Source organism: Mobula birostris, chromosome 6 (genome assembly GCF_030028105.1).
Source record: "Mobula birostris isolate sMobBir1 chromosome 6, sMobBir1.hap1, whole genome shotgun sequence".
NCBI lineage: Eukaryota > Metazoa > Chordata > Chondrichthyes > Myliobatiformes > Myliobatidae > Mobula > Mobula birostris.
Genome location: NC_092375.1, coordinates 17,908,729 through 17,930,375, shown reverse-complemented (window position 1 = coordinate 17,930,375; position 21,647 = coordinate 17,908,729). Strand labels below are relative to the sequence as shown.

The 21,647-nt window shown below is 41.2% G+C and overlaps 1 protein-coding gene across 7 annotated transcripts in view; it reads left to right on the top strand.

Moving 5' to 3' along the window:
• Positions 1 to 21,647, top strand: part of itsn1 (intersectin 1 (SH3 domain protein)) — a 234,291-nt gene that overhangs the window by 181,401 nt on the left and 31,243 nt on the right. For all 7 annotated transcript variants that reach the window (XR_011886265.1, XM_072259915.1, XM_072259914.1 and 4 more), the window contains 6 exons: positions 5,359 to 5,480; positions 8,309 to 8,415; positions 10,388 to 10,571; positions 12,803 to 12,901; positions 14,700 to 14,867; positions 18,955 to 19,167. Coding sequence is in view for 6 of the 7 variants with exons in the window: in XM_072259915.1 (XP_072116016.1) it covers positions 5,359 to 5,480; positions 8,309 to 8,415; positions 10,388 to 10,571; positions 12,803 to 12,901; positions 14,700 to 14,867; positions 18,955 to 19,167 (893 nt within the window). In the remaining variant the exon portion in view is untranslated. The remainder of the gene's footprint in view (positions 1 to 5,358; positions 5,481 to 8,308; positions 8,416 to 10,387; positions 10,572 to 12,802; positions 12,902 to 14,699; positions 14,868 to 18,954; positions 19,168 to 21,647) is intronic.

Here is a 21,647-nt window from a genome sequence, read left to right as displayed (position 1 = left end):
GGGAACATGGGTTTCTCACAATGGCTTTCCTTCACTTAACTTTAAAACCTGTTCTTTACTGAGCAAATGCAAATTTCAGGATTCAGAATTCGGTTTATTAACACTGGTGTGTCTCATGAAATCTGTTTTATGGCAGCAATACAAATAAATATTAAGTTACAATAATATATACAGTATATATCTTATTGATAAATTACAATAAGGTATATATATCTCTATATCTATTAATGACAGCAATCATGTGCCTATTGAAAACGTCCTCAGTGCTGGGGAAGCTAGTGCCTATGATGGAGCTGGTTGAGTTTACAACCCTCTGCGGCCGTGCATTGCCCCCCACCCCATGCCAGACGGTGATGCAGCCAGTTAGGATACTGTCCACGATATGTTTGCAGAAATTTGTGAGTGTCTTTGGTGATGTTCTAAATCTTTTCAAACTCCTAATGAAATATAGCTACTGGCATGCCTTCTTTGTAACTGTATCAATACCTTGGGCCCAGGACAGATCTTCAGAGGTGTTAACACCCAGGAACTTGAAGCTGCTCACCTTTTCCACTACTGATCCCTCTATGAGGACTATCGTGCATTCCCTCGACTTGATGTGACTTGAGTTACTAATGGAACCTTCCACTTATGGGAATTGTAGTACTGTGCTGCACCAGTATTGGATACATTGGTAGCTTTCAAGAATTGTTGAATATATAGAGAAACAAAGCAACTTGGTTGTTGCACGTTAGAATATCAATGGTGCCTCGTACAGGTGCAGCACATTATGTCCAACAGTGTAAAACTAAATCTAGTTCAGTGAACCATGTCTTGCAGCTTCATACTGTTTATGTCCTTTGGCTTAGATTTTATATCCTGGAACTTTTTAAAAGAACTCAAGAACTTATTGACACCAAACATATGGTTCAAATTTTTTGTGATCCGTTTTTAAGGCAAACATTTAGGTATACCAGCAACCAGGGTCTAATTCCCTCCACTATCTGTAAGGAGTATATAAGTTCTCCCCATGATCGCATGGGTTTCCTCCAGTTCTCCAGTTTCCTCACTCAGTCCAAAGACAGTCATTGTAAATTGTCTCATGATTAGGCTCGGGTTAAAATGGGGGATTGCTGGGCAGTGCGGCTCAAAGGGCTGCAAAGGCCTGTTTCGTGCTGTATCTCAATAAATAAATAAAAGCTTGCCAGTTTACAGTAATGCTGTACCTTTACCAGGGATTATTTGAATTTATAAAGTGCTTGCTGGCTATAATTTGATTAAGTGAAACCTTTAAAGTGGAAAGTATTCCTCACGCTTGAGACAAACTTATTAAAGGAACGGGTTGTCTTGAAAGGTAATCCAAAAAGAGGAGTTTTATGAAGGTTTTTTAAAAAATTGGTTGAGATGCAAAAGGAAGAAGGGATATGCAGTCATATAGTGTATGACTGAGGCTGGTGAAAGGGCTACAAAGAATGACTGCAAGGCTAAGATAAATGCAAGAGTTGGTAGACTGAAGTATGTGGGAAAGGATGCAAAAATCATATTGAATGGAGAGCTGTGGAGATGTAAGTTCATTGTGTTTAAGAATGGAAAACCATTGTACATCAGTGAAGATGAGTGTGCTGGGAAAGAGAGAGTGCCTTAACCTTCAGAGATTGAATTTGCCGAATCAGGCACTTCAGACACTGCCAATGACATTACTAAACTGTTGTTCAAGTTCATTCAATGTCATTTCCAGTACACAAGTGTAAAGGAGAAACAGTCATTGTTACTCCAGATTCAATGCAGCACAAAAAAACGTAATGATAAAAAGAATACAATAAATATAAATATGTGAGATCGTTTATATAGATAGATTGATTGTATGTCCATAAATTGGCCCAGAAGTGGCTGTACGTAAGGTGACTGACAGGAAATGATAAAGTAGTCATGATGGTTGGAGGTGTTGATCAACCTTACTGCTTGGGAAGGTATCTGTTTCTGAATCTGGTAGTCCTGGTGTGGATGCTACGTAACTTCCTTTTCCTTCCTGAAGAGAATGGGACAAACAGTCCATGAGCAAGGTGGGTGGGAACCTTTGTGACATTACTGGGGGGAATCTCATTGAAACCCTCTGAAGGGCCAAGATGGAGGTAGTATAGCAGTTTAGCGTAACACTATTACAGCATCACCGACCTGGGTCAATTTCCTGGCTCAATCTGTAAGGAGTTTGTACGTTCTCCCCATGACTTTGTCAGTTTCCGCCATGTGCTCCAGTTTCCTTCCATATTCCAAAACATACAGGTTTGTAAGTTGATTGGTCGTGTGGGTTTCATTGGGCGAAGCCGGCTCATTGAGCCAGAAGGGGCTGTCACTGTGCTATATCTTTAAAATGAAATAAGTAGAGTGTGGGTGGGGTGTGGAGATGACATGGGAGAATCTATGAACAGAGTAGAAGGATATACGAAAAGGATCTAGTGCTTTCCCGGCATACATGATGAATAAACTCTTCTCAGGCTTTTAGCAGGGTACAGGTATCAATTTTAACCGATGTTTCGATGACAAACTCTGCCATCTTCGTCAGGGATGATGCTTAGACTTGTCTTGTCAGGTTGTATATAATATCGGATCAAATCGATACCTGTGCCCTGCTGGAAGCCCAAGAAGAGTTTATTTGTCAGAAGGATATACCTTCAGGACTAAGGAGGAGGAATTTCTTTAGCCTGAGGTTGGTGAATCTGTGGAATTCTTTGCCACAGGCAATCGTGGAGGCCAAGTTGTTGGGTATATTTAAAGTAGAGGTTGTTAAGTTTTTAATTAGTAAGGGTGGCAAAGGTTACGGGGAGAATGCAGGAAAATGGAGTTGAGAGGGATAATAAATCAGCCATGATGGAATGGCAAAGCATTCTTGATGGGCCAAATGGCCTAATTCTGCTGCCATGTCCTATGGTTACGTTTGCTGTGTTTAAATTGCCAGGAAATAAGATGTGGACAGTATGTTTACATCTTAAGTTTAAGTGAGATAAAATTTCAAGTCATGTAATATATTTAAACGTTTTCAGCTCCGAGTCTGGTATCGACAGTCTCTTGCTTTGTTAATCTTGCAGGATATCTTGAATAAGAACCTCATTAGGAGTACATTGGTTAAATAATTAATGAAAGCTATTATAATTTCTTGGTAGCTGTCACTAAGGAAGTTAAACACATGACGCCAAAATCAATGGAAAATTGTTAAATGTGTTTCTTCTGCAGACCTTCTTGTGTAAATGTGCTTTTGCCATTTGGTGTTTCTAATGAGCTTTCTCAGAGACATTGGTATCTTTGCAAAAGAATATTACTCATAGAGCCTAACTTGCATGTAGATAATGTCAATGTAAATAAATGGGGATGATTGTTGAGTCTGGATACCTTGTACTTACAGCACAGAAATGACATTTCAGCCCAATGTGTCCAGACAGTGTCACTCCTGCAGTTGACCCACCTCACCAGTGTATTCAATGATTCAATTTAATATCAGAGAATGTATACGGTATACAACCTGAAATTCTTACTCGTTGCAGACATCCACAAAACAGAAAAAAACCCAAAGAAGGAATGACAGAAAACATTGTGCACAATACTCCAAATTAGGCCTCATCAACATCTTACACAACTTCAACATAACATGCCAACTCCTGTACTCAGTGCGTTGATCTGGGAAAACCAGTGTGGCAAAAGCTTTCTGAACAACCCTATCTACCTGTACTTTCAATGAATTATGGATCTGTATTCTCAGATCCCTCTGTTCTACTGCACTCCTTGGTACCCCACTGCTCACCCTGTGAGACTTACCCTGGCTGGACCTCCTAAATTACAATACCTCACACTTGCCTGCATTAAATTCTACCTGCTATTTCTCAGCCCATTTTTCCAGCTGGTTCAGATCCCACTGCAAGCCATGACAGTCTTCCTCACTGTCTACTACATCCCCAGTCTCGGTGTCATCTGCAAATTTGCTGATCCGGTTAACCCCATTATCATCCAGATCATTGATATAGGTGACAAATAGCGACAGACCTAGCACTGATCCCTGCAGGACACCACAAGTCACAGGCCTCCAGTCAGGGAGGTATCCATTTACTACCGCTCTTTGGTTTCTCCTGCCAAGCTAATGTTTAATTCAATTTGTTATCTCATCTTGACTGAACCTCCTTGACCAACCTCCCATGCAGGCCATGCTAAAGTCCATGTAGACAACATCCACTGCCTTACCTTTATCAACCTTCCTGGTAACTTCCTCGAAAAACTCTATAAGTTTGGTTTGACAGGACTTGCCATGCACAAAGCCATGTTGACTATTCCTGTCTATCCAAGGACTTTTGTATCTGATCCCTTCGAATATCTTTCAATAACTCTTCCACTACAGATGTCAGGCTCACCGGCCTATAATATTGTAGCTTGTTCTTTGGGTCTTTTTTTAAACAATGGACATCATTAACTATCCTCCAATCCTCTGGCACCTCGCCCCTGGCTAAGAGTGTTTTAGACATCTATGCTAAGGCCCCTAGCAGCAGCTATACTAGCAGTATCTCTGCTAGTAGATCAGAACTGACTCAATCTTTGTGTCAGGTATAGGTCTCTGATTCCTGAGGCAGATAGGTTTTCTGCATTCTGAGCACAGTTAATAATTGATGGTTTAACTTGGCTTATGCATGAGACCTAAAATAATTGCCTGATCAAGGGATTGAGTTCGTTCTCATTCATCTAATAGTTCTGCAAATCAATGCACCATTGTACAGTGTGACCCTAATTAATAAGTTGGATGTTTGTTGATCTTGGCAAAGTTTAAGATTCTTCACCATGATAACAGGTAACTTTACACGCTGCAACCTGTTCACTGCAAACTATGAAATTGTCAGAAATAATGTATAATTAAGATTCCAGCATATTTATTCTGATATCGTAATTCTCTTTAATTCTGTCTGAAAAATGTCATTTTTATAATACTCATTCAAACTTTCAGTTGAGACCAGTGGGTTGGCTGTAATGGCATTGGTATGGGTTCTTTCTGTGTACTTAGGACCCTCAGTGTGTGTTAATATATACACCCACCTCAGTGACCACTTTATTAGGTACACCTGCACATCTCATTAATGCAAATATTTTATCAGCTAATCATATGGCAGCAATTCATAGCATAAAAACATGCAGACGCGGTCAAGAGGTTCAGTTGTTGCTCAGACCAAACATCAGAATGGGGAAGAAATGTGATCTAAGCGGCTTTGACTGTGGGATGATTGCTGGCGCCAGATGAGGTGGTTTGAGTATATTTCTGTGCACTTGCGTTCCTCAGTGTGTGAAACTGCATATGTTGGAATGTTGAGTGATGTATATTATTTAGTCTCCCCCTCTTCTGTGTAGGGTGTGCTGACTTGCATTTATTGGACATGCTAACACCATCAGAGAGGAAGCGGCAGGGTTACATCCATGAGCTCATCGTGACAGAGGAAAACTACGTGAGCGATCTGCAGCTTGTCACTGAGGTAAGGGAAAACTCCCGGGGAAATCAGATGCACATTTTCAAACATACCCCTAACTGTTCACAAGGTGAATGGGCATCAGTCCCCATCATACAACACGCTAACTTAATGTTATCAATCAAGATCAGGTTTAATATCACCAGCAGATGCTGTGAAATTTGCTGTTTTGCAAAAGCGGTACAGTGCGATCTTTAAAAGAATACAAATTACAATAAGAAATATATTTATTTATAAGAGTAAATTAAATAAGTACTGCAAAAAGAGCAGAATACTGGAATCTGGAGCAAAACTGCTGGGAGAATTCAGCAGGTCATACAGCATCTGTGGAGGGAAATGGACATTTGGTGTTTCAGGTTAAGACTTCTTCTGTACTGAAAGAGTAAAGGAGAAAACAGTATAAAGGGGCGAGGCAAGAGCTGGCACGCAATAGGAGGATCCAGGTAAGGAAGGAAAGATTTGCAGATTGGGGTGGATGGTGGTGGTGTGATGGAAATAGTGACAGACGCTGGGAGGTGATAGGTGGACGCAACAAAGGGCTGAAGACAATGGAAGCTGATAGGAATGCAAGGAGGAGTGTGGAACCAAGTAAAGGAGGTGGAGAGGACAGAGGGAACAGGTGGGTGAAGGGACCCAGTGGGAGGAGTGTATCAGTGATGAGCAAATACAGGAGGGGTAAGGAGCTAGGTGATTAGTACTGGAGGGTGGAGGTTGTTGGGTGCGTGTAGCAGAAAACAGGTAGACCAGGAGGAGGATGAAAAAGACAGGGGGAGGGGGTTGCAGATTAGCTGGAAGTGCAGAATTCACTGTTCATGCCAGTGGGTTGTAGACTCTCATGCAGAATATGAACTGCTGCTCCTCTTTCAAGCGGTTTTTGACATGGAGTGCATTCAGTGCCAAATCCGACTTGCCTTGGGGCAATAGAGGTTGCCATAGCAAGATTAATTTTATAGCAAAGGTATTGAAGCATTACATATCCACCTCAATAGCAGGTGTTGGCTTTAAGCTGAGTTTCATTAGCTTTCTTGTTGTTTTTGGCACCAGTTCATAATTTATCAGATATATTACATTAATTGTCAGATCTGTATTCAGGACATCTGTCTTGTCCTGCAGTCTTGTTTCTGTTACCAGTAATTCCAGCTTATTATAGTTATAGTGTAGTGAGAGCTAAGCCCTATTCTACAGTGACTACCTGACCATCGCTCCAGATTTGTTTCATGAGCTTTGAGTCTTTTGTCTCCAGAACTAAATTCCAGCATTTTGAATGCATTTTAAATTGCTTTGCTGACCTGTGATCCTTCTCTTAATGATGTGTTTGCCTCTTCCCTTATGTTTTTCTAATCATCAGCCAGGTTTATTGCCATCTGCACAAGTGTATGCACGCACAAGTGCAATGAAAAGCGTACTTGCAGCATCACTGGCACATACTGTAGCATCATATAAGCACCAAGACAACAATACTGTCCAAAAGTCTTAGGTACCCTCGGAATTTTGTACGGTTTCAAATGGCATGGCATTCCACAGAACCCTGATCTCAATATCATCCAGACTGCCTAGAGAGACAGAAGGAAGCAAGACAGACAAGGTCTGCAGAAAATCTGTGGCAAGTTCTCCAAGGTGCTTGGAACAACCTACCAGCTGATTTTCTTATAAAACTGCACAACAGTGTAACTAAGAGAATTGATGCCATTTTAAAGGTGAAGGGTGGTCAAAGCAAATATTGATTTGATTCAGTTTTTACTGTTTACTCCTTTTTACAGTAATTTTTTGATATTCAGAAACTTTTCATTTCATTAAGTTTTAAATTACAGAATTACAGAATTTTTTGCATGTGCCTAACACTTTTGCACAGTACTGTATATTCACAAGAAAAACATATTAAACATAAATTATACACAATTTTTACAAAAAAAACACAATTATAACAATATAACTATAAGAGATTCTGCAAATGCTGAAAATGAGGAGCAACAGACACAAAATGCTGGAGGAACAGTAGTTTACTTTGTAAGGTATAATGGGATGTTTTTTCCATCACAATATATCATTTCACATTTATCTGCCAAAATAAATTGATCAATTATCTGCTCTCTTTTCTAAAGTGGAGTGTATTGTTCTTTAACTATGTACAGGTATACCATTAAACGAGACAATGTTTCTCTGAACCGGGGTGTAAAGCACAATAGCATACATAATACACAATAATTTATTAAAGTAACAATAAAACCTACAGATGAATTACACAAAAATAAAGTGCATAAATTAAATATTGTCAGGTACAGAACAGATTAACCAGTGACACTTCGAATGTAATGCGGCAGGGAGTTGAGATGCCTAGTGGCCTGAGGGAAGAAATGGTTTCCCATTCTGACCATTCTTGTTATGCATCGGAGTCTCCTGCCTAATGGTAAAAAGTCAACGAGGATGCTGGATAGATGGGTGGGAACTTTAGTTATACTTTAAGGGCCCAGAGTACACAGCATTTATTATATGGTATTCATCCTTTGTTATATCCTTCAATTTAATATCATCTCTACATTTAGATGTAAATTATGTTTAATTATCTCAGTACAGATCCCTGTATAAGCAACATTGGAGGAACATTTTAACATGAATAGTGATCCCAGTACTGATCCTTGTATAAACAACTTATTTGAGGAATATTTTTAAATCACATATTGTTTCAACTGTCTGTGTCTAGTGAACGCATGGGAGCAAATTCATACTTGGATATTGCAGAGTGCTCTAGTCAATGGCCTTTGCTCTTGTCAAGAAAGGTTTTATAACCCTGAATTATTAGCTGTTGCTGTTAATGATCTGGTTTGGTTCACTAGGTCTTTCAGAAGCCATTACTCGAGTCTGATCTATTGACGGAGAAAGAGGTGACCATGATCTTCGTTAACTGGAAAGAGCTCATCATGTGCAATATTAAATTGCTGAAGTAGGTACCCTTGGTGTGGGAACTTTTATAACAGTACAGTAATAATTTCTGTTCCTTGCTGCCTTCCTCTTGCAGCTGTATAAAACCCTGGTCATTATAGGAAGAACGTCAAGCGCCATGGTAGTGTAACAGTTAGTGTGAGGCTGTTACAGCTCGGGGCGTTCCGGAACACGGAGTTCAATTCCAGCGCTGTTCTGTAAGGACTCTCTGTACATCCTCTCCATAGAATGCGTTGATTTTGCCCAGTTGAACCTGTTTCCTCCCACAGTCCAAAGACAAATCAGATAGGTTAATAGGTCATTATAAATTGTCCCATGATTAGGTTAGGGTTAATCGGGGTTCTCAAACCCAACCTCCATTAAAAACAGTTAAAAAGCAAGAAGGGAATGTAAATATGGACCGAGAGAGAGAAAAAAATTTACATTAAATGAAAATGTTGAATAAAGGATCTCCAGGTCTGTTCAAATTTAGCTGAAGAATCATAAAGATTACTTCTAATTTTCTCCAAATTTAAGCATACTATCATCTGGGAAAACCAAATGAACGTAGTTGGAACATTAGTCTCTTTCCAATGTTGTAAAATACATCTTTTCACCATTAAAGTAAGAAATGCAATCATTCTACGGGCTGAAGGAGAAAGATTACTGGAAATTTTAGGTAATCCAAAGATAGCAGTAATAGGATGGGGAGAGATATCTATATTCAATACCTTTGAGATAATATTAAAAATGTCTCTCCAAAAAGTTTCCAGAGTAGGACAAGACCAAAACATATGGGTTAAAGAGGCTATCTCCCCATGACATCTGTCACAAAGAGGATTAATATGAGAATAAAAACAAGCTAATTTATCTTTGGACATATGTGCTCTATGGACAACTTTAAATTGAATTAGGGAATGTTTAGCGCAGATAGAGGAAGTATTGACTAGTTGTGAAATATGCACCCAGTCATCCACCGAAATAATAAAGCCCAATAAAGACGTGATTGTTTTAAGTTGTTTAACTCTACTTGATTCCTAGTTAGCCCATTGCTTTGCTTTGCTTTTTAGATAAGTTGCACGGTGAGGTTTTTTTTGGGTTTTTTTTTCCTTTCCTTATTGATATATATAAAAATTAGTATACTATTATATTACCTTGTTATTTTATATTTAAACTGCACTGTTTGTACTAATTTTTTTTGTATTAATATTTCCTGTAAAGTTATATTGTAAGTGTGTTAGTGCCTATATGGTTTACCTTTTGTGTACTAATTCAATAAAAAGATTTAAAAAAGAAAAGGGTTAATCGGGGTTGTAGGGTTGCTGGGGCGGCGTGGCTGGAAGGGCCGGAAATGAGTATTTCGCACTGTATTACTAAATAAAGTAAATAAATTTAGAAATTTTAGAGCGGGTGCAGAGCAGATTTACCTGGATGCTGCATGGATTAGCGAGCGTTATAGTTTTATGTTAAAGCAATAACTGCTGATAACATCAAGTTCCAAGTACCTCCTGTATTATGCAACCTTTGGGAATGACAGTAGTTGTTTCTTTCTAAGCCGGATCAGTAGCAAGTTGTGGTGGCACGGTAGTGTAGCGGTTAGCGCCTTGCTTTACAGTGTCAGCTGTAAGATCTGAGTTCGATTCCCTTCACTGTCTGTAAGGAGTTTGTACATTCTCCCCGTGAGAATGGGGTTGAGAGGCATAATAAATCCGTGACTGTGTGGGTTTCCTCTGGGTGCTCCGAGTTCCTCCCACATTCCAAAGTCATAACAGTTAGTGGATTAACTGGTTATTGTAAATCATCTCGTGTTAAATAGGTGGGTCACCAAGTGGTGTGGCTCACTGGGCTGCAAGGCCCTGCTCCATGCTCTATCTCTGAACAAAACAGCATATGATGGAATGGCAGAGCCTAGTTCTGCTCCCCTGTCTTATGGTCTTTGAATGTGTTGTCTTTGAAATGTGCACAAAAATGCTGCTGTTTTCGCCTCACTGAAGGGCACTGCGAGTAAGGAAGAAGATGTCAGGGGAGAGGATGCCGGTAAAAATGATTGGAGACATTTTGACTGCACAGTTGCCTCACATGCAGCCCTACATCCGATTCTGCAGCTGCCAGCTTAATGGAGCAGCTCTCATCCAGCAAAAGACGGACGAGATCATCGAATTTAAAGAATTTGTCAAAGTAAGTGATCACCCTGTACTGTGCACAATGAATGTGGTCCCTGCTTTGCTTCTGGTTATATTTAACATAAATTCTGGATTTCAGTCAAATATTATTGTTGCAAAATTTATTAATGCAGTTTTTACTACTGCCATGATGAGGCTAAACTCAGGTTGGAGGAGCAACACCTCATATAGCGCCTAGGTAGTCTCCAGCCCCTTGGTATGAACATAGAATTCTCCAACTTCCGGTAATTCCCTCCCTCTCCCTTCCCCTATCCCTATGTTGCTCTGCCCCCTCCCCCAGCTGCCTACCTCCTCCCTCTTGGTTCTGCCTCCTTCTACTACCCATTGTGTTTTCCCCTATTCTTTCTTCACCTTTCCTGCCTATCATCTCCCTGCCTCCCTTCCCCCACCCCTTTATCTTTCCCCTTACTGGTTTTTCACCTGGAACCTACCAGCCTTCTCCTTCCCACCCTCCCCCCACCTTCTTTATAGGGTCTCTGCCCCTTCCCCCTACAGTCCTGACGAAGGGTTCCAGCCCGAAACGTCGACCAATCTTTTCCACGGATGCTGCCCGACCTGCTGGGTTCCTCCAGCGTGTCGTGAGTGTTGCTTTGACCCCAGCATCTGCAGATTATTTTGTGTTAATGCAGTTTTTGATGGCACAATGGTTGCTGGTGTTGAGCATAGTGTAGAAGGTTATAGGTTACAATGGGACATTGATAGGATGCAGAACTGGGCTGAGATGGAGTTCAGTCTGGGAAAGAGTGAAGTGATTCACTACAAGGTCAAATCTGAGGTCAATCAAGGCTAATGGCAAGATTTTAAGCAGTGTGGAAGAACAGAGGGATCTTGGGGTTTAAGTTCATAGATCCCTCAAAATTGCCACACAAATTGATAGGGTAGTTATGAAGGCATATGGTGTGTTGGCCTTCATTAGTTAGGGGATTAATTTCAAGAACCACAAGGTAATGTTGCAGCTCTATAAAGCTCTGGTTGGACAACACTTCCGTATTGTGTTCGGTTCCAGTTTCCTCGTTTTAGGAAGGATGTGGAAGCTTTAGAGAAGGTGCGGAGGAGATTTACCAGGATGCTACCTGGATTTGAGAACATATCTAAGGAAAGGTTGAGCAAGTTAGGGTTCTTCTCTAAAGCAAAGGAAAATGAGAGGATACTTGATGGAGGTGTATAAGATGATAAGAGGTTTAGAGTGAGTGGACAGCCAGAGACTTTGTACAAGGACAGCAATGGCTAATACGATAGGACATACTTTTAAGGTGTTTACAGGAAAATGCAGGGAAGATATCAAAGGTAGATTTTATTTTACATAGTCAGTCCTGCCAGGGGTGGTGGTAGAGGAAGACACGTTTAGGACATTTAAGAGATTCTTATATAAGTTTAAAAAAAGGTGTACGGCATGCTTGCATTTATTGGTTGAGAATTGAGTTCAAATGTCAGGAAGTTATGTTGTGCCCTTCTAAAACTCTAGTTAGGCTGCATCTGGAGTATTGCAATCAATACTGGTCACTCTATTATAGGAAGAATGTCAAGGCTTTAGAGAGGGTGTAAAAGAAATTTACCAGGATGCTGCCTCATTTAGAGGCATCTGGTCTGAGGAAAGGTAGGATAAACTAGGGCTGTTTCGTCAGGAGTGGTGGAGACTGAGAGGAGACCTGATAAAAGTTCATAAAATTATAACAGGCAAAGACAGAGCTGACAGCCAGTATCTTGAGCGAAAACCACCAAAATGCTGGAGGAACTCGGCAGGTCAGGCAGCACCTATGGAGAGGAATAAACAGTGGATGTTTCAGGCTGAGGCCCTTCATCAGCATGGTATCGTTTTCCCAGTGTCAAAATATCTCATACCAGGGGGCACACGTTTAAGATGAGAGGGAGAAGGTCCAAAGGAGATTTGCAGGGCAAGTTATTTTTAAACACAGTATTGAGGGTTTCTGGAATGCACTGCTGGGGCTAATAGTGGAGGCAGAAACGATAGAGGCATTCTCTTAGATAGGGACATAAGTGTGAAGAGAATGGAGGATATGGACTATGTGCAGGTGGAAATATTTAGTTTAATTAGGTATCATTATCGTAATCTTAATTACTTCAGCACAACGTAATGGGCTGAAGGGCCTGTATCTATGCTGTACCAGGTTCACGGAATGAAATGACCAGACCAGTAAGTGTCTTTGGTTGTTTTACAAAGCCTAAGATATCATAATTAATATTGTTCTGCTCATATTTTGACAGAGACTAGCGATGGACCCACAATGTAAAGGAATGCCACTGTCAAGTTTCCTACTAAAGCCTATGCAAAGAGTAACACGCTATCCCTTAATCATAAAAAATGTAAGAACATGTCTTTCTATGTAAGCTCTCCATTGAACTAGTCATTATAAAATCTCTCACAAGGCAGACTTTTGAGAAAATTTACTTTTTTACATTGGTGAGCAATGATAAAATGCACCATTTGTTACAATCACTTTTACAATGGAATGAGATACAGGGGAATTTTATTTGAAATAATCGAAGAAAGAAGTTAATCGTGGAGTTCCACTCAAGCTATCTCGCACACTTTTTATACTATATTCACCTTTGAAACTGTATTCTGAAAGTCATCGGGTGTCATCCAGAAAGAAACGAGAGAAGATCTGCAGATGCTGGAAATCCAAGAAACACACACACAAAATGATGGAGGAACTCGGCAGGCCAGGCAGCATCTATAGAAAAGAGTACAGTCGACGTTTAGGGCCAAGACACATCAGTAGGACTGGAGAAAAAAAGATGGGGAGTTGATTTAAAAGGTGGGGGAGGAGAGTGAGAAATACAAGGTGATAGGTGAAACAGGGAGGGGGAGGAGTGAAGTATAGAGCTGGGAAGTAGATTGTTAAAAGAGATACAGGGCAGGAGAAGGGAGAATCTAACTGGAGAAGACAGAAGGCCATGGAAGAAAGCAAAGAGGGAAGGAGTACCAGAGAGAGGTGAGAGGGAGTGCCAGAGGGGGTAAGAGCTGAAGTGTGTGAAATGAAGAAATCCAGTTGAGGGCAGTGTTGATGGTGAAGGAAGGGGAGCCCCTTTCTTTGAAGAAGGAGGACATCTCCTTCATTCTGGAATGGAAAGCCTCATCTAAGAGCAGATGCAGCAGAGACAGAGGAATTAAGAGAAGCAGATGGTGTTTTTACAAGTAACACGGTGGGGAGAGGTATAGTGTTGGGTAGCTGTGACAGCCTATGAGTTTATAATAGACATCAGTAGATAAGTTGTCTCCAGAGATAGAGACAGTGAGATCAAGAAAGGGAGGGAGGTGTCGGAAATGGACCAGGTAAATTTGAGGGCAGGGTGGAAGTTGGAGGTGAAGTTGATGAAGTCAATGAGCTCTGCGTGGGTGCAGGAAGCAGCACCAATGCAGTTGTCAATATAGAATAGGAAAAGTGGTGGACATTGGTGTAAGTTTGGAACATAGACTGTTCCACATAGCCAACAAACAGGCAGACATAGCTGGGGCCCGTGCGAGTGCCCATGGCTACAGCTTTGAAGTTATTTGTTGGATAAAAATGTGCACCACACATTCTTCGGCTGACAAACCTCACCCACTTTTGCTTAAATATAAACTTCAAGATTCAAGATTGTCATTCTTCAGTACACGAGTGTTACTCTGTATCTGATGTAGCATAAAAAACACAGTAAATATTAATGTAAAAGCAATCCTAACAAACACAACGTACAAGTAACGGTTGAGTGGCTGCATATATTGTACCTATATACCTAGACTGATTGTATGTCTATAAAATGACGCTTAAGTGCAGGAGTATCTGAACAGAAGGTGACTCTGACATGAAATGATAAATTGACAAAGTGACTCTTGGCAAGAGAAACTCTTCTCGGTAGCAGCAGGGCAGATGAAGACACAGAAGGACAGTGACTGTGTCAGTGTAGGTATAACGTGGAGTGTAAGGGTAAAGTGTCAGTGCACGAGGGTTGAAGAGTGCTGAGGGGCTGAGGAAAGGAATGGATGGAGTGGTGCTGGGGTGGGTAAATGGGTGGAGGTGTTGATCTGCCTTGGGGAGAGTAATTTCCTGCAGATTCTAAAAGTAATGATGTCGATTCATTGAAAACTCCCTCTGACACCCTTTCTCAAATGCTCTAGATCCTGGAAAACACCCCTGAAAATCATCCTGATTTCAGCCACTTGAAGCAGGCTCTCGAAAAGGCCGAAGAGTTGTGTTCGCAGGTGAATGAGGGCGTAAGGGAAAAGGAAAACTCGGACAGGCTGGAGTGGATCCAAACACATGTGCAATGTGAAGGTTTATCTGAGGTGAGATTGTGAGACAGTCTAAACACATTGTTTCATATCATCGAGTTCCTGTTGACCGTAAGATATAGGAGCAGAATTCGGCAATTTGGCTCATCAAGTCTGCTCCAGCGTTTCCTCATTTCCATCTCAGCCCTAGTCTCTGCCTTCTCCCCGTATCCCTTCATGCCCTGAACAATCAAGAATCTATCAAGCTCTACCTTAAATATACTCAATGGCTTGGCCTCCACAGCCACCTGTGGCAATGAATTCCATAGATTTACCACTCTCTGGCTAAAGAAATTCCTCAGTAAATTGCAGCAGTAATGATTTGGTGTGTCATATTAAAGGGAGCGAATACTTATGCAATCAATGATTTTGTGTTTTATATTTCTAATTAATTTAGATCACTTTGTAGAAATCTGTTTTCACTTTGAAAGAGTCTTTTTCTGTTGATCATTGTCAAGAAAAGCCAAATTAAATCCACTATGATTCAATATTGTAAAACAATAAAACATGAAAACTCCCGGGGGGGGGGGGAGTGCTTTTTGTAGGGCAAATTCATTAGGAAGGGCGAATAAAAAACAAGGTGGGGCAAGAGGAGCGGCCATTGTGTGAGCGGGGCAGAATTGGCTGCTGACTCTCCATGTTTATACTAATACTTGGCTGCTGACTCTCCATGTTTAGAATGATGTGGACTTGATCTAAGACATCCTTGACCCTGGAACCTGGGAGGCAACATATTATCTGGGTATCTGTATCGCGCTGACAGGATCTCGTCTCTGTTCCTCTGACTATGGAATGTTCTATCACTACTGCAGTTCTCGTCACACCTGTTCTTTTCTGACCATAGCACCAGGCTCAGTGTCAGATACCTGGTCACCATTGCTCCCCCGGTAGGTTGTCCCCCTCAACAGTATCAAACGTGGTCTACTTATTATTGAGGGAAGAGCCACAGGTGTATTCTGCACTGGCTACCCCTTTTCCCTTCCTTCTCCTGATAATCACTCAGTTTCCTGCCTCCTGCAATCTAATTCCTATCTATCTTGTAGTTTCTATCTATCACTTCCTCAGTCTCCCCTATGAGCCAAAGGTCATCAAGCTGCAGCTCGGTGCACCTGGTGCAGATGTGGTTATCGGGGAGGCTGGATGTCTCCCAGAATTCCTTCATCTCACACATACTGAACAAAGTACTGCTCTGGAGCACTAACTACCCTAACAGATGAGGAACGAAGAATAAAGAAGAAGAAATTTATCAGATACTTACCTTGCCCAAGTCTGATGAGCCAAAGCCACTCCAATTCTGCCCCGCTCACACAATGGCCGCTCCTCTTGCCCCACCTTGTTTTTTATTCGCCCTTCCTAATGAATTCTGTTCACTGAGTAGGTGCAGTCCAACTCTGAAAAACTGCTGAGAAGTGTTGCCTTTTTAATCTTGAACCACGATCCTAAGTGAAAACATGGCTCCTGCTCACTGATTGAACACAGTCCAACACCAACTCATATGATTGATTCTGAATGATTGTATAATTGTGATAATAGTTTAGATGAATGGAATGGTAAGGGTATTGTGTAGGCAGAAGTGATTAGGAATTTAATTACTACTTTAATTAGTTCATTACATCATGGGCTGTAGAGCCTATACATCTGCTGTACTTCCAATGTTCAATCCTAATGTGAGAATTCTGTTGCTGGAGCTCTTGCATGGCCATATTTTCATGAATCTAAGATAACACAAGGTTTGGAGTGGGATCAATTAAAATAAAATTCAATAGGGGTTATTTTGTAGTTTTGGGAGATTTATAGATTTTTCATGCCTTTCTGGATTTCAATTCCAAATATTAGAAAATAAACAAGTTGGGGCCTGTGGTATTTGCCTGCAGCACTATATGCTGCTAGGTACTGTGTGCATTTTTATGTGTTTGTGTTGAATACGTTAAATAATATCATCTTACATGTTTGCATTGAAACCTGGCATCCACCTGTCACCCACTCTTATATCTTAGTTCTGTCCAGGTCAATTAGCATCCTCTTTCCAATGACTAGTCCACAGTCACTTCCTCACGACTAGCTTCCCCACTCTTTTGCACAATTCAGACGCTTGCGAAAGCCAAATACCGGAGAAGGGAAAAGTCATCAGCCCCGGCATGAGGCAACATAAGACCAGAAGGCCCGGGGCAGAATTTGGTCATTCAGCCCATTGACTGTGCTCCACCATTCCCTCATGGCTGTTTTACTAATCCTCTCAACTCCATTTTCCTGCTTCTCCCTGTAACCTCTGATACTCTGACTAACCAAGAACCTATCAACCTCCACTTTTAAAATACCCAATGACTTGGCCTCTACAGCTGCTGCCTATGGCAATGAATTCCACAGAGTCACCACCTTCTGGCTAAAGAAATTATTCTTCATCTCTGATTTAAATGTATGTCCCTCAATTCTGAGGCTGGTCCCTCTGGTTCTAGACTCTCGTACTATAGGCAATCTCGTCTCCACATCCACTCTATCCAGGGCTTACAATATTCAGTAGTTTTCGGTGGGATTCCCCCACATTCTTCTAAATCCCAGAAAGTACAGGCCCAGAGACATCAAACATTCCTCATATGGTAGTCTGCCAGGAGTTCAGGAGTGTCAGTGGGCAGAAGTGTGTGAAGTTGCCATTACTAGGAAGAAGGTTCTTGGGAAACTGAAAGACCTGAAGGTAGATAAGTCACCTGGACCAAATGGTGTACACCCAGGAATCTGAAAGAGGTGGCTGAAGAGATTATGGAGCCTCTAGTAATGATGTTTCAAGAATCAATTCATTCTGGCCTAGATCCGGAGCAATATTACTTCACTTTTCCAGAAGGGAGAGAGGCAGAAGAAAGGAAACTGTAGTCCATTTTATCTGACCTCAGTGGTTGGGAAGATATTGGAGTCGATTGTTAAGGATGTGATTTCAGGGTTCTTGGAGGCACATGATAATATAGGCCATAGTCAGCATGGTTTCCTCAAAGGAAAATTGTGTCTGACAAATCTGTTGGAATTCTTTGAATAACAAGCAGGATAGACAAATGAGAATCAGCGGATGTTGTGTACTTAGATTTTCAGAAGGCCATTGACAAGGTGCTACACATGAGGCAGTTTAACAAGTTAAGGGCCCATGGTTTTACAGGAAAGATACTAGTGTGGATAAAGCAATAGCTGATTGGCAGGAGGCATGACTGAAAAGCATGTTATATGAGGAGCTCTGCGCCTGTAGTCACTGGAATCAGGAGAATGAAGAGTGACCTCATTGAAACCTAGCAAAAAGTCTCGACAGAGAGAATGTGGAGAGGATATTTCCACTGGTGTGGGAGTCTAAGACCAGAAGACACAGCCTCAGGCTAGAATGGAGATGAGGAGAAATTTCTTTAGCCTAGATGGTGGTGAATCTGTGGAATTTGTTGCCACAGGTGTCTGTGAAGGACAAGTCTTTATGCATCTTTAAGGCAGAAACTGATAAATTCTTGATTAGTCAAGGCATGAAGGGATATGGGGAGAAGGTAGAAAATTGGGGCTGAGAGGGAAAATGGATCAACCATGATTAAATGGCGGCTGCTATGTCTTATGGTCTTATAAGTTAGCCTTTTTAAACCTGCGATCATTTAAGTGAGTGTGTTGAAAGGCTGCAGTGAATTACTGCATTAAGATGGCCTTTTGAAAAGAGTTGCAATGAAGCATGTGAAAATAAAGCACACCTGCAGAACAGACCTGCCATTTGTGAACCGATTAACACCTCCACCCATCAAAGGTTTAACTTATCAGAATGCAGTTCAATGTGATCTGAGCAAAGGATTTGGAAATTGATCTCTCCTGGTATTATAAACTAGACAAAGTTTTTACACTCTAATCGTTACAATAAGAAACAAGTTTAATGTCATATTCATGAGCTGAAAGCCAATCTTAAAAGAAATATTTCTCAGAAATATCAGAAATCTGCTTTTGTTGTCTGTCATCTGTAAATGTGAAGGTTTTAACCTTTGGTCAGTCTAAAGAGTAAATTTAAACCGATGTGTCTGAATGTATATTTTTCAATGTCTTGAAGTTTATGTATTTCTTCAATATTAACATCAACATCTCTTTATTTCAGCAACTTGTTTTTAATTCCGTCACAAACTGCTTGGGTCCTCGGAAGTTCCTGCACAGTGGTAAACTTTACAAAGCCAAGAGTAACAAGGAACTTTATGGATTCTTGTTCAATGACTTCCTGCTACTGACTCAGATCATTAAACCACTAGGTTCCTCAGGGACCGACAAAGTCTTCAGCCCCAAGTCTAACCTGCAGTACAAAATGTACAAGACAGTAAGTGAAAATTACTCTGTCAACTGAGCTGTAACACTCTTACAGGGAGAGAGGAAGTAGCAAGCACTTTTGGCTTAATTGGTGTAAACATCTGAGGTTAACTGTTTCTTCCACTCCACCTTCAGATTTCTGTACAGTCTGTGAGACTATAACCACTACATCAGTCTTTTTGCTCTCTTTTTACACTGCTTATTTATATACACATACCTTCAGGAAAGATGCAAGATTGAAAGAGTGCAGAGAAAAATTACGAGGATGTTGTTGGGATTTAAATTATAGGGAAAGGTTGAATAGGGTAGGATGTATTTCCCTGGAATGTAGGAGAATGTGGATGCAGGTTCAATTCAACATTTAAGAGAAGTTTGGATAACTCCATGGATGGGAGGGGTATGGCGGGCAGGTTGTTGGGACTAGGCAGGGTAATAGTTCAGCATGGACTAGATGGGCCAAAGGGCCCTTTTCTGTACTGTAGTGCTCTATGACTCTAATATAGTTTAATCCCTGACCTCTCTGGAAGGCACCTAATCTCAGCCATGCATCTGCTGTTCTTAGCAAACCAGAAATGTTCACCCTTCAGAAAGTTTCCAATACACATTTTCAAAGCTTGCAGAGGGAGCTGGACCAATTGGAAAAATGGGCCAGAAAGTGGCCAATGGGATTTAATGCAGACAAGTGTGAGGTGTTGAGGAAGGACATACACAGTAAATGATAGGGCACTGAGGAGTGCGGAGGAACAAAGGGATCTGGGAGTTCAGATACATAATTCCCTGAAAGTGGCGTCACAGGTAGACAGGGTTGTAAAGAAGGCTTTTGACATCCTGACATTCATAAATCAAAGTATTGAGTATAGGAGTTGGGATGTTATGGGGAGGTTGTATAAGACATTGGTGGGGCCAAATTTGGAGTATTGTGTGCAGTTCTGGTCACCTAACTATAGGAAGGATATCATAAGATTGAAAGAGTGCAGAGAAGATTTACTAGGATGTTGCCGGGTCTTCAGGAGTTGAGTTACAGAGAAAGACTGAACAGGTTAGGACTTTATTCCTTGGAGTGTAGAAGAATAAGGGGGGATTTGATAGAGGTTTACAAAATTATGAGGGATATAGACAGATTAAATGCGAGTAGGCTCTTTCCACTTAGATTAGGAGAGATAAGTATGAGAGGACATGGCTTTAGGGTGAAAGCTTTAGAGGGAACTTGTCACTCAGAGAGCAGTCGGAGTGTGGAACGAGCTGCCATCTGATGTGGTAAATGTGGGCTCACTCTTAAGTTTTAAGAATAAATTGGATAAGTACATGGATGGGAGAGGTCTGGAGGGTTATGGACTGGATGCAGGTCAATGGGACTAGCGGAATAAAGTTTCGGCACAGACTAGAAGGGCTGAATGGCCTGTTTCCTGTGCTGTAGTGTACTATGGTTCTACATAAAAGTGTGCTTGGTGGAGAGGTTGGAATTGAGCCGCTGAATATCTCGAGCAGCAGTTTATTTTTAACAACTGCCATAGGAAATTAACTTTGAGAAAGTTGATAGAAATGGAAATGTTCTTTACGGTGCAGTGGAGGATGTGCTTCTAAACAAACAGTTCAAGGCTCGGGGGACACGATTTATACTTGATTTCAGAAATTAAATAAACAGTGGAAAGGATCATGAGATGCAAGTTTAATTCAAGTCCCTGTGGAGTGTGGAGGCTGAAATGATTTGAACTGATCACCAAAAGGCTGCATTGTAGTAAATTGACAGTTCCCAGTTTCCCAGCTTGAAGCTAATATGACCAACCTTTGAAAAGTGGCTTCAGGCACCTCAGCTGCCACTTATACTGTCCATTAATGATGTAACAAGCAAAAAACTACTAAAATATTGCAACATGTTAAATAGGTAGGGAAGTAGGTTGATAGGTTCTTGATTAGTAAGAGCACCAAATATTACAGGGAGAAGGTAGGAAAATGGGTTTGACAGGGATATTAAAGCAGCCATGACCTCACGGTGGAGCAGAATCAAAGAGCCGAATGGCCATAAAATATAGGAGCAGAATTAGGCCATTTGGCCCATCGAATCTGCTCCACCATTTCACCATGGCTGATCCATTTTTCTCTCAGCCCCATTCTCCTGTCTTCCTTCCATACCCTTCAGGCCCTGACCAGTCAAGAATCCATCAGCCTCTGCCTTAAATATACATAAAGACTTGGCCTCTACAGCTGCCTGTGGCAACGAATTCCATAGATTCACCACTTTCTGGCTAAAGAAATTCCACTTCATCTCCGCTGTAAAAGTCTGCCCCTCTATTCTGAGGTTGTGCCCTCTGGTCTTGTACTCTCCCACCATAGAAAACATCCTTCCCACATCCACTCTAACTAGGCCTTTCAGCATTTGATAGATTTCAATAAGGTGACCCTTCATTCTTCTGATTTCCAATAAATACACACCTAGAGCCATCAACGCTCTTCATTGGACAAGCCGCTCAATCCTGGAATCATTTTTGT